Source organism: Cottoperca gobio, chromosome 5 (assembly GCF_900634415.1).
Source record: "Cottoperca gobio chromosome 5, fCotGob3.1, whole genome shotgun sequence".
Lineage (NCBI taxonomy): Eukaryota > Metazoa > Chordata > Actinopteri > Perciformes > Bovichtidae > Cottoperca > Cottoperca gobio.
The window spans coordinates 19,645,298-19,656,944 of record NC_041359.1 but is presented as its reverse complement, the minus strand read 5'-3'; the positions used below and the strand labels follow the sequence as shown (position 1 = coordinate 19,656,944).

The 11,647-nt window shown below is 39.2% G+C and overlaps 1 protein-coding gene across 1 annotated transcript; it reads left to right on the top strand.

Moving 5' to 3' along the window:
* The first annotated feature begins 1,525 nt into the window (after nt 1-1,525).
* pmela (premelanosome protein a) lies at nt 1,526-9,492 on the top strand. Its single transcript, XM_029430675.1, has 12 exons — nt 1,526-1,833; nt 3,406-3,501; nt 3,601-3,747; nt 4,045-4,179; nt 4,744-4,905; nt 5,294-5,578; nt 5,852-6,751; nt 6,854-7,021; nt 7,141-7,243; nt 7,845-8,050; nt 8,139-8,229; nt 8,894-9,492. Exons 1-12 carry the CDS (start codon nt 1,776-1,778, stop codon nt 9,045-9,047), a joined length of 2,505 nt encoding a protein of 834 aa, XP_029286535.1. The 5' UTR covers nt 1,526-1,775; the 3' UTR covers nt 9,048-9,492.
* The last annotated feature ends 2,155 nt before the right edge of the window (nt 9,493-11,647 follow it).

Sequence of the window (11,647 nt, the reverse complement as noted above, 5' to 3'; positions counted from 1 at the left end):
GGAAGGATTTATTTCCTCCTGAACTCTGCTGTTAGCACATGAGGGGTCACATGTAGTGCAGCCTGAGCAGACATGAGACAACATCAGTGGGGAAACCACCAATCACTGTGATTACAGAGCCCGTAATGACTCTGTATTTGGAGGGAAGATGTTGGTTTGTAATCTTTTCTCATTACATAATAATATGTTATCCTAATTTAATTATATTATCAAAATTAGCATGCACATGTAGGCATAGTAACAGGAATAAAACAAGTCCAAAGAAAAAAGAAAACTAATAAAAAATTAAGAAAGAGAGAAATAAAAAGGGATTAAATGATAAAAATCCACTTTTTTAATATGATTTTCCTCACCTTTTATAACTTTATGTTTTATTGTATACTTCAAGAAACAATAAATGTTATTTTTCTTTAGAGTCATTTATATAATTCACATTAAAAAAAATCTGGATTTTGACTTCTGTAGTATTAGAGTGAACTTCCTGACCAACGATGCTCAAGCCAGCCTCTTTTGAAGCATGCTACTTACCATACAAGTCTACAACATCACTCTGCTTTATTATAGAGTAATTGAAGGGTGGAATTTTTGCATTACAAATGTAAATGTTGCTTTAGCATTATCCGGCTTTGTAGACATTAAAACCCAGGCAATCAGAATAACATAAATAATGTATTGTGAACTGTCAATGATATCCCGTTTCAGGATTTATTGATGCCATTTGCCTTCTGTTACTTGAAGATACTATATGTGGGATGCTTTGTAAATATGACTTTTATATATTATTTGTAGTGTAAACAAGCGAAAGGAAAAAAGCATTTATATTCAAGAAATTCATTTTCATTTTTTCTTTATACACTTCCAGAATCAATCAGCTCGTTCCTATAAATGCATTCCTGTCTTCATCTGAATGAAACTTTGTACTAAGTCAAATAAACTGAGCACGGGTGTGTCTGTGTTCCTGCGAGCACGGATTCTTAGAGCTGCAGCAGCCTGAGGTGGACAGCAGCATATGGAGGAATGGCTGAGGAAATAAAAGGATGCTATTGATTTGCCGCTCACCCACTCCTCTTGTGACACCCGTGCACACATAGCTCTAAGGTCAATACGTCAAAAACAGGCATAACTCGAGCTTTGCTCACAGTTCTCACCACTCTCCATCCTGAAGCAGGCATCACGTACACCATTTTCATTTACACTGTGCAAAAAGCATCCATCGATTTTCCAATGATGCACTCATAAAATATTGTCCTGCTTGAGGGATGTCTTTTACTTTGTGATCAATCTTATTATTATTCAATTATTTACATGCACTATATCATCTTCTTTTTCTTTTTTGCATTACTGTACAAGTTCCTGAGCTTTATTGACAATTTCACATTTATGATATGTAGAAATTGAAATTTGGCTTGAATGTGGTTCACAAATTAAAAACACACACAATACACATGAGGTAAGAGAAGTGTTAGCTTTAGATTATAACATGTAATAAAAACAGACAATAATGTCAAAAACTGTGAGTAAACACAACAATTCTTTTTAACACAACAATAGCTTTAATAACACACTAATATCTGCTCTTTCAAAGGGGGTGGTGCCAGTTTGAGACTCACGATGATGTCAGAGGTGAGAAGAAACTTTATGGTAATTCAAGTCCGAGCCCCTCTTAAAGAGAGTGAGAGGACATTTCTTAAGTCTCTGTGGAAGTTGTGTTGGGGTTCAGGACTGTTTGGTGAGGATCGGGGCTCAGAGAGAGGAGACAGACGACCAAATACAGGATGACGACTCTGCCGCTGGTGCTGCTGGTTTTGGCTTTTACATTTGCCACTGCGATAAGTAAGTACATTTTTTCCCCATGAAAATGTTTTTCTCTGTACAACTTTATTGAACTTTTCTGTCTCATTTGACGCTATGACAAAGTATCTAAAGCAAGGGAGAAACAGCTTTATCACAAAGTTCTTTACAAGAATAAAAAATACAAAAAATTAGACCATAAAAAAGTAAAACAAACAATAAAATATAATCGATAACAAAGAGGAAAAAAAAGTTTGAAAGCTGAGTCTAAATGATCTATTAAGATATAGCGTTTGCTGTGTGATGTAAGACATAATGCCAACACAGTGTTGCAACAGGGAAAGTGATGCATTTAAATGTTCTGTGACTAATCTAATCTAATCTAATCAAAACATTTCTGCTTTCACACCAACTACACACTGAAACCACAGTATTTCTTTGTTTGGACTACAAATTGAAGGTTAAATGGATTGATCTTTCATTTCAGGCTCATTTCACGCTAACACACTCCACACTCTGTTAAAAAGAGGGAAGAGAGAAAGCCAATGTGCATTAATGACTGCAGGCTCAAATGTGTATACATAATTCTTAATCTACTTTTCTTTTCACACTTGGATATTTGATCAAGTTTAGTCATGTTATTATGTTGTATTTCATGCAAAAACATTTCACACACACACACACACACACACACACACACACACACACACACACACACACACACACACACACACACATATCACAAGTTGAGCGAGCCAGTCGTCTGGATCCCTCATTCCTCTCTCTGGGATTACTGATGCTGCTGCTCAGCTGATAGTCACATGAAAGGGATTGAGGGGGATTGCAGGTCGTGTGACTCCCACCGCCAAGAACCCCGACACTCCTCACCCCTCCTCAACACCAGAATTATGGACCTGCTCTTGTTACATAAGCATCTCTACCATCACGTTTAAAACCTGCTTGATTATCATTTAAGATGAGATAAAACTTTGTTTATCCCGAGGGAAATAGCTTACAATACAGGGGGATGAGTGCAAATATAGAAAGTCTAAGATAACAGATGCTTCTTTTGAAAAAACAACATTCACTCTGTTGAAATAAGCAGTTAATAGTTTAACCAGACTTAATCTGGCACAAACAAAATCTAAATTGAATATTTACAACACTGAACAAGAAACCTTAAATGCGTTTTTGCAGCTAATGAGTGGGTTTTAAAGATACAATATGTTGTCTGTTATATCATGTCTGTTGGTTGTTGATACTTAATATAATTACATGAGTTCCTAGTGTTGGGGAGTAGTGAATAACATATAAATGGTAGTTAAATTACTATTTAAAAAATGTTTGTGTAATTAACTATGAACACTTTTTGAAATAAAGTCCATTGAGTGGCATTTTTAGCTGGCATTGTAAGGTTTTTATAATTCATATAACATGTACATTGTCAAATTCCTCTTTGTTTTGAATAAAGTAGTTTGAACTACTTTTTCTAAATAGCTTAAGTTAACCAAACTACATTTCTCCCTAGGGGAGGCTTTCAAAGTAGCTTCCCCAACACTGTGCGTTTCCAGATGTATCCTCTTTTCCTAAAAGAGTTTGTGATATTTCTTCCAGAGCCTAGAAGTCAGTTCACACGTTACCGCACATGGAACTCACGGATGTATCCGGTGTGGAAAGACGGAGACCCGAGATTCAGGAACTGTTGGTTTGGTGAGGCCTCATTCCTCTTCTTCTCAAAACACAAATGTTATAAAATGAAGTCTGCCAGTGCATCAAAAGATGTTAAAATGTGTGTAATCTTTTCTTCAGGTGGTGAAGTAACTTTTGATCTGAGAAACGATGCACCCACTCTGACCGGAGCAAGAGCAACCTTCAATATTAATCTGAACTTCCCACCAAACCAGACAACGCTCTCTGATGGGCAGGTGGTCTGGGCAGAAAACTGCACCATCAATGGTAAGAAAACCTTTCCAGTGAACTATTGCAACCTATTGTGACGTCATCTTCTTTGCTGTTTTCATTAATACTCAATACCACAAGCAGATAGCTGATGTCATGAAAAGTTATCGACTTGGTGTTTTCTAAAGAAATGTTTTTAGACTTTGCATATAAAACATTAAAAAAAACATTTTTAATTAAGGGAAATTGTGCTAGTTTTATAATATGACAAAAGTCAATTTCATCTTATTGTACTTGCAGTATTATAGTTTAAATGACCACATTTGTATCTATGGCTGTCGTCCTTTTTTTCAGGACAACAGTACCAGGCGGGTCAGGCAGTGTATCCTGACCAGGACACCCAGTCGACCAGAGTTTTCCCTGACGGTACACCACTCACCAGGAGCCAGAACAAGAAACCACACTACGTGTTTGTCTGGAAGGCATGGGGTAAAGATATTTATTTATATAATATTTGGTCTGTTGAAAACCTAGGCTGCTCCTTAGCTTTAATTAATGCCGCAGTCGGACTCCCAAATCTTCTAAATGCAGCTATGACTACATTTACATTAACATGTAAAAGAATAAAGGGGACGTTTCTCCTCCAGGCAGTGAAGTTAAAGTTTAACATCTGCCGCAGGACATTTCACAAACAAAGCCTTGTCTGTGCTCACTCCTGACATGTTATATTTGTCAAAACCTTTTACTTCTGAAGAACAAAAATAATGTTAACTAAAGAAAATTAGAAATCATGAATAATTAGCACAAAAGCCTCAGTTTACCATTTTTTACCTGATTTGGTAAACAATGTCATGAAGTTAAACACTATTCATGTATTCAATAGCAGAGCACAACAAATGAATAACAGGCCTTTTTTTTTATCTCCATTACAAAAGCATCTCATGTTCTCATGATGAAAGTGACATCTGGAGCGTCTCCAAAATGTGTGAATTCATTTAATTTAGCCGTGATGACCAGACCACTCTAAATAATCACAATGTTGCAATATTCAAGGGCGTTACTGGCAGGTGGCAGACGGACCGTCCTCCTCCCTTTCTATCGGTACAGACAACATCCCCCTGGGCTCTTACAACATGGAGGTCGTCATCTATCACTGCCGGGGCACAGACAAGTTCATCCCTCTCGGCTATGCCTCCACGGTCTTCACCGTCACAGGTGACATATCAAACCATTTCTAACCTTACTTAAGGAAAACTATTCTACAACATTGTTACTTCTTTAACAACCACCAGCATAATAGCTCTATTCTTTTGTAACACTTTTTATATGGGTTTTCAGAGTGAAACAAAGATATTAGGAGATGATTTACAGGTGATTTAACATACACATATTATGAAAAATCAATGTTGCAGATGAGTTTTTAATGCTTTAAGTTATCGCAAATTCAGGTAAATATAAAAAATAATTGGAATAGAGAGAGACAAACAAAGTAAATGTCGAATAAGTAAGTAAGAAATATTGCTTTTGTGAATCGCTTTAATACCAAGCTAGTGTGTGAGAAGGAGTAACACACTGTTCTCTACATATTCTACTCCGTCATCAGATCAGATTCCCTTCACCATATCACTCGCCCAAGTCAATGATGTAAACCAGAATGACCAGAACTTCATCCAGAACCGAGCCATTGCTTTCAGTGTCAAGCTCCATGATCCCAGCCAGTACCTCAACAGCGCCGACGTCAGCTTCAGCTGGGACTTTGGTGACAGCTCTGGTACTCTGATCTCTAGAGAGCTCACCGTCACACACACATACCTCGCAGTCGGGACCTTCAAACCTCAGGTGGTCCTGATGGCAAGCATCTCCAACGACTGCGGAAACCCCACTGCTGGTGAGCTTCTAAACTAACTATTGCTGTTTTATCTTTCAGACACACGCTCCTATAATAAGTCTGAACTAAGTTTTGCACAGTTGTTTCAAAGGGAACATATTATGCTCATTTTCAGGTTCGTACTTCAGGTTTCTACTAGAACATATTTCCACTTTCTGACTGACTGGGTTGTCTTATGTCTTTAGTTTGTTAGGCCCTTCACATGTATGAATGTATGTGCACAGGCACTAAAAAAGTTTGTAATATAATGTCCCCTTTAAACGTTTCTTTCAGTTGTTCCTATTGATGCCTCTGCTGCTCCAGAAGTAGTTGTAATAGCCTCCACCCCTGCAGCTGCCCCAGCAGCACCAGCCGAGGGAGGAGATGCAATTGCACTGGATGTTCCTGCTTCTGATGTCACACCACTCGCTGCTTCTGTGCAGCCAGCTGTAGTAGAAGATGGAGAAGCAGTCGTTGATACAGACACAGAGGCAGTAGAGGTCGCCACAGTAGCGCCTGCAGGTGTTGACGCCGCTGTTGTTCCAGAGGACACTGCTGCCACCGCTGCAGAAGCAGATGTTGCTGTTGAGGAAGCAGATGCAGCAGCAGGTGAGGTGCCCACCGCTGCCCCTGTCGCACCTGCAGCTGCTGCAGATGCAACCGCAGTGGTTACAGATGCAACTGAAGAAAATGCGCCTGTGATTGACGCTGCTGCTTCAGTTGCACCTGTTGCAGAGGGAGAAGAAGCTGCAGTTGAGGTTGCTGGTGCTATCACTGTTGCTCCTGAAGCAGATGTAGCTGTAGAGCAAGAAGTGGATGTTGTAGTTGCTGATGTCACTGCTGATGAGGCTACTGATGCTGTTGCTGATGCTGCTGAGGCTACTACTGCTGTTGCTGTTGCTGAGGCTGCTGAGGCTGCTGAGGCTGCCGAGGCTGCTGAGGCTACTGCTGATGTAGATGCTGCTGATGCTGTTACTGAGGCTGCTGAGGCTACTGCTGATGTAGATGCTGCTGTTGCTGAAGTTGATGCTGCCGCAGAAGTTGTCCAAGCTGAAACAGAAGCCCCTGCTGATAACGTTGTAGTTCCTGCTGCCACTGAGACCACAGCTGTAGCAGAGGCAGCACCAGCTGCTGATACCGAGGCTGAAGTACAGGCAACTGAGAACGAAGTTGCAGCTACTGCAGCTCCTGCAGGTGAGTGTTTACTGTAAGCTAACATAGGATTACACAAAATAAAAAAATGGCTATATTAGTATTATTATTATTATTATGACAACATTTCTGATATTTTTTCAGAGCAACCAGCAGGTGAGGAAGAGGCTGTTGCAGCTGAAGGTGAAGTTCAAGCAGAGGTGGATCCAGCACAGGTTCCCCTTATTGTGGCTAAAAGACAAGCACCAGAGCTGCCAGCTGACTGCATGGTCTACCGTTATGGCTCCCTCGCCACCTCTGTAGATGTTGTCCGTAAGTAAATACACTTTTTGTAACCATGGCATTTTAAACCCCATGGGATGATATTCTGTTTTAAACAGTGAGATTTAATATTGTTTAAAGCTCTCTTTCTATCTCTTTCAACCCTGCAGAGGGCATCGAGAGTGTTGAGATTGTACAGATGACCAACGTTGTAGCATTATCAACTGCGATGGATCAGAATGCTGTGGACGTCACAATCTCCTGTCAGGGAAGGTGAGCAGTAACATTCATCATCTCAATGTAGAGTGCTAAAACCCAACAATGAGTTAGCATTGTTGCACTTCCGGTTTCCTTGCCTGAAATAAGGTCTGTGCTTAAAACAAGCTAAAGAGATTTTAATGTTTTGTTCTACGACATAAAATACGTCAGTAAATAAAAAAGGTGGATGCGAAGAAGTGGTTAAATGAGAATACAAAGGTTGTCTGGGACATGAAACGTCATCATATCGAACGCAGGGAAATCTAGTCAGTGGTGGTGAAGGGAAGTCAGGCGATCGTGGTGCAGTTTGTTTACGGTCTTACGTTAGCTCGTTACTTCTGGTGATATACGCTTCAAAAATCACAAAAGTCGTGTTCATCTGTGAAGATTATAGTGCTGAACGAAACCTATAAGTATTATAAACATGTTGTTCAGCTTTAACTTTAGAAGTGTAGTGATTTGCACTAATGGTCTTTATAAGTAAGACAACAATCTTCTAGTTAGCCTACACAGAAACAGTTATATTTGTTATTAGGTATTATTTTTAGCACAAATAACATATCCACTTATGACTGTTCTCTTTGTAACTATGTGTCTGCATCTTCACTATCCTTAGCCTGCCAAGTGAGGTCTGCACAGTGATTTCAGATGCTGACTGCATCACACCGGTGGAAACAATCTGTACTGCAGCCACTCCCTCTCCAGACTGTCAAATGATTCTTCGTCAGTTCTTCAATGACTCCGGAGTATTTTGCATCAATGTCTCCTTGACCAATGATGTCAGTCTTGCTGTTGCAAGTGCCATAGTCAGTGTAACAGTAGGTGGGTGGAAGAGACATTTTATTAATAAGCACTAAAGTACTCAATCTGTAGATTATTCTCTCATTCTCATGATGTGGTTCAATTTTAGCCTCCAGTGGTTCCCCCGCTGGAACTGCAGCCACAGTCCTGGGGGTTATGCTTCTCGCCTGTGTTGTCTGTTGTATTGGTTTGATGTACAGGTGAGTACCTCATTTATTAACTTAATTCATCATTTAATTTAGGGCCAGAATTACTAAATTAAATATATAAGTTCCAAACAAAGACACTGTTATGTTATTATGGTAAATTGTTAATCATTACAGTTACTTTGATCCTCGGCATCAAATGTTTCATATTTTTACCCGCTTCTAACCTGGGAATATCCAATAACCGTAATGATGGCTCACTTCAATTTAGGTGTGTCAGAAGCCATGTCAATAAGCCACCATGCATAATATCGATATCATGTACATAATATTAATTAACATAAGGAAAAGTAGCCTCCTGATCAGCATGCTAACATGCTCACAATGACAATGTTAACATGCTGTTATTTAGCAGGTGATATTTACCATGTTCACCATCTTAGTTTAGTGTGTTGGCATGTTAACATTACTAGTTTTGCAGGTATTAAACCCAATTATAGTATAGTATCCTGATGATTAAGGAATCACCAAAGTGATTACAGCTCATACTGAGGAGAACATGAACGTTGTTTACTTTTTTTAAATGTTTTTGTTTCTTTTTGACATTTTATCCTCAATTTCATGCCGTATAAACTCATACATTTCATCAAATATTCAGTTTGACTTGTCATGAGTTAGCTCTGCTCACCAGTCTCAACTGCTTCATGTTTTTGAACAGGCGGTTCAAGCAGTACCAGCCACTAAGAGAAGATCACGCTGACAGTAATGGAGGCAGCTCTCCGGTAACATCCATGCCTTTGTTGTTGTGGAACTTGCTGAGCCGGCAGTCACCAGGAGAGAGTCGTCCACTGCTTCAGGGGAGGATTGTGTGAAAATCATCATCAGCTCTTGCACTCAACATCTACAACATCCGCTACAATATTGACTTTATACACATAATACTGTAACTATTGTGATATTATAACTCCAGGTCAATGTATTGAACCAGAACTAATTAAGTGAACCGGCCCTGTGTACAAGAACGTGTGTAGAAATAGAAAGGAGTGTGGAAGAAAGAAATGTCATAAGATGTTGAAACATTTGTAGAGGAGAGTGATATTTATTTTGACCTACATTATTTTGTATTAATTGGCACTGATAGTTTAAAGAAGCCATAACTTATTCTCTTATTTGTGGCCTACTTATAGTAAACCAATTGGAAAATCAATGTTAACACATTTCAATTCCATTTCTTTACGATGCAATTTAAATTACTTACATCACAGAACGTTATTATGTTTGATACCCTGAAATGAATAAAGTGGAACTTTATCGACATCATGTGTTTGCTTTTCCCCATTTATTTAGTTTTAATGTACATGTGATATTCATGGGATTTTATGTCCTGAACAGTTTAAGAGAAGAGGAAAATCATTTTCAATCTGATCATCACAAACGGCAACATTAGGTGTATTTATTAAACCATGAAGTAAATACAACACTACGGCAAGAACTATAAGAAATTGATAAATTATAAATTTAAAATATAAAATATATATATATATATATAAAATAAAGAGCCAGAAAGACAAAAGCAGAGTTTAAAGAAAAGTGAATATTAGATTTACATTTGCCAGAAATACAACTCTAAATTAATGCTAATGTTCCCTCTATCTGCTGCTATGTGGAGGCAACTGTTTGCTAACACATTTGCTATATTAACTTTACGAGATGATATAGTTGCCAAAACAAAAATCCAAAAATGCAGGTTTAACTAAAAACACCCATCAGGTCTAATCTAATTGGTCTTTACGCTTCTAGAAAAACATAAATATATAATTTTCTGCAGCTGAATACTGACAAAACAGAAGTTCCTATTTCTGCCCCAGCTGACGCTGTCCTGGCTCTCTGTCCTCTTCTCTTCCTAACCTCCGTAATCCAGGTGTTTCTATGGACCATGTCTTGACCAAATAGTTTGGTCCGCTCCTGTTTCTACCAGCTGAGGAAACTCTCAGGCCCATTGCACAGCTGAGTTGGAAATATTTATTCATGCGTTAATTTCCTCAAGTCTTGACAACTGTAATTCTCTTTTCACCTGCCTTAGCAAGACTTCCCTAACTCGCCTACAAGTGGTCCACAATGCTGCTGCCAAGCGTCTGTCCAAGTCCACCTAAAGGTGACTCCCATTTTGATTTCCTTAAACTAAATAAATGTATTGTTATTAATATTAAATAGATAAAATAGTGAAATAGTAGGGAGAGAACATTTAGACAAAACACCAACACGTCAATTCTGCACTAGAAATATTGTACAAAAGATCCCTTGTCTGGCCTGCAGCAGACCACTTATACATAATATGTACAGGCATGTCATTAACATTTTACATGGCTGAGCAGGCATTTAGTTGTGTTCAGGAAGTGATGTAGTTACAGGAAGACTGCAGCTGAGTGCACTAAGAAATACAACCACCATGTTTCGCTCAATTAATGAGATTTATTCAGATGTCGCGAGGTACATTCATGCGTTGAGCTGGTGAAGAGCTGCTGGTCGTAACATGCACATCATATGATACACTGCAGTGCAGGAAAAAGGCTGACGTCAATGCAGCAAAATCTTTAATGGAAGAAGCAACATGGCCTGTCCTACACCGTGGAAACATATATGTGGAGTGACGGTGACAAGAAAAAATGCTTTGTATTTAAGAATCGAAGTAAAGGTGGAAAGAAGGTGAAGACTTTTTTATGATGTCTTTATGTTAGTTTGAACTGAATTCAAAATGTAGTCTATTGTTTTATTGCACTAGTGTGGTAATCTAAATCTGTGAGCAGTAAAAGGAGGATAAATCCGGAGCAGACTGCACCTTTCTCCTCTTTATGGGTTGTGTAGGTTATGTAATGCAGCTGCATTTATGTTTTCCGTCTACATTAAGCAATTTGCCCGCTGCAAATGCGTCAAGTGTTCAACTGAGGGCATAGGGCATCGCTTTACATCAGTTGTGTCTAGATGGTAACCCTCGATTTGCAAAACTCTCACAAAATGGTTAAGGTAAGGCCTTGACCTCGAATGGTTACAGTTAAGACAGGTCGTCGGGCAACGAGTCTCATGAGCGTTTTCGCAAAGTTTCGCAAATAGAGGCTTACCGTTTAGACACAACCCTTTGCTTCTTCTTTATTTTCACGGCTCTGGGTCCCCCCCTCTTTGTCCGGCTTGCCTATCGAAAAGTATTAAGAGTTTGGATGATATGATGATTTAAACCCTAACCCTAACCCTAACCCTAACCCTTTTTTCCCTCCAGAGGGGCAGCTCAGCCAAAGAGGGCAAATGGGCTGTTGCTTGGGAAACTTTAGCCCGGCCTTGTCCACATCCCTCCTTCCAACAGACATGTAGCACTGCAGTGCTCCATTACAGTAATTACACAAACCCAGCAGTTAATCATCCTCCACCACTAACATGTCTCTCGGTCACATGTACAGAGTGTGTTCAGCCATCTCTG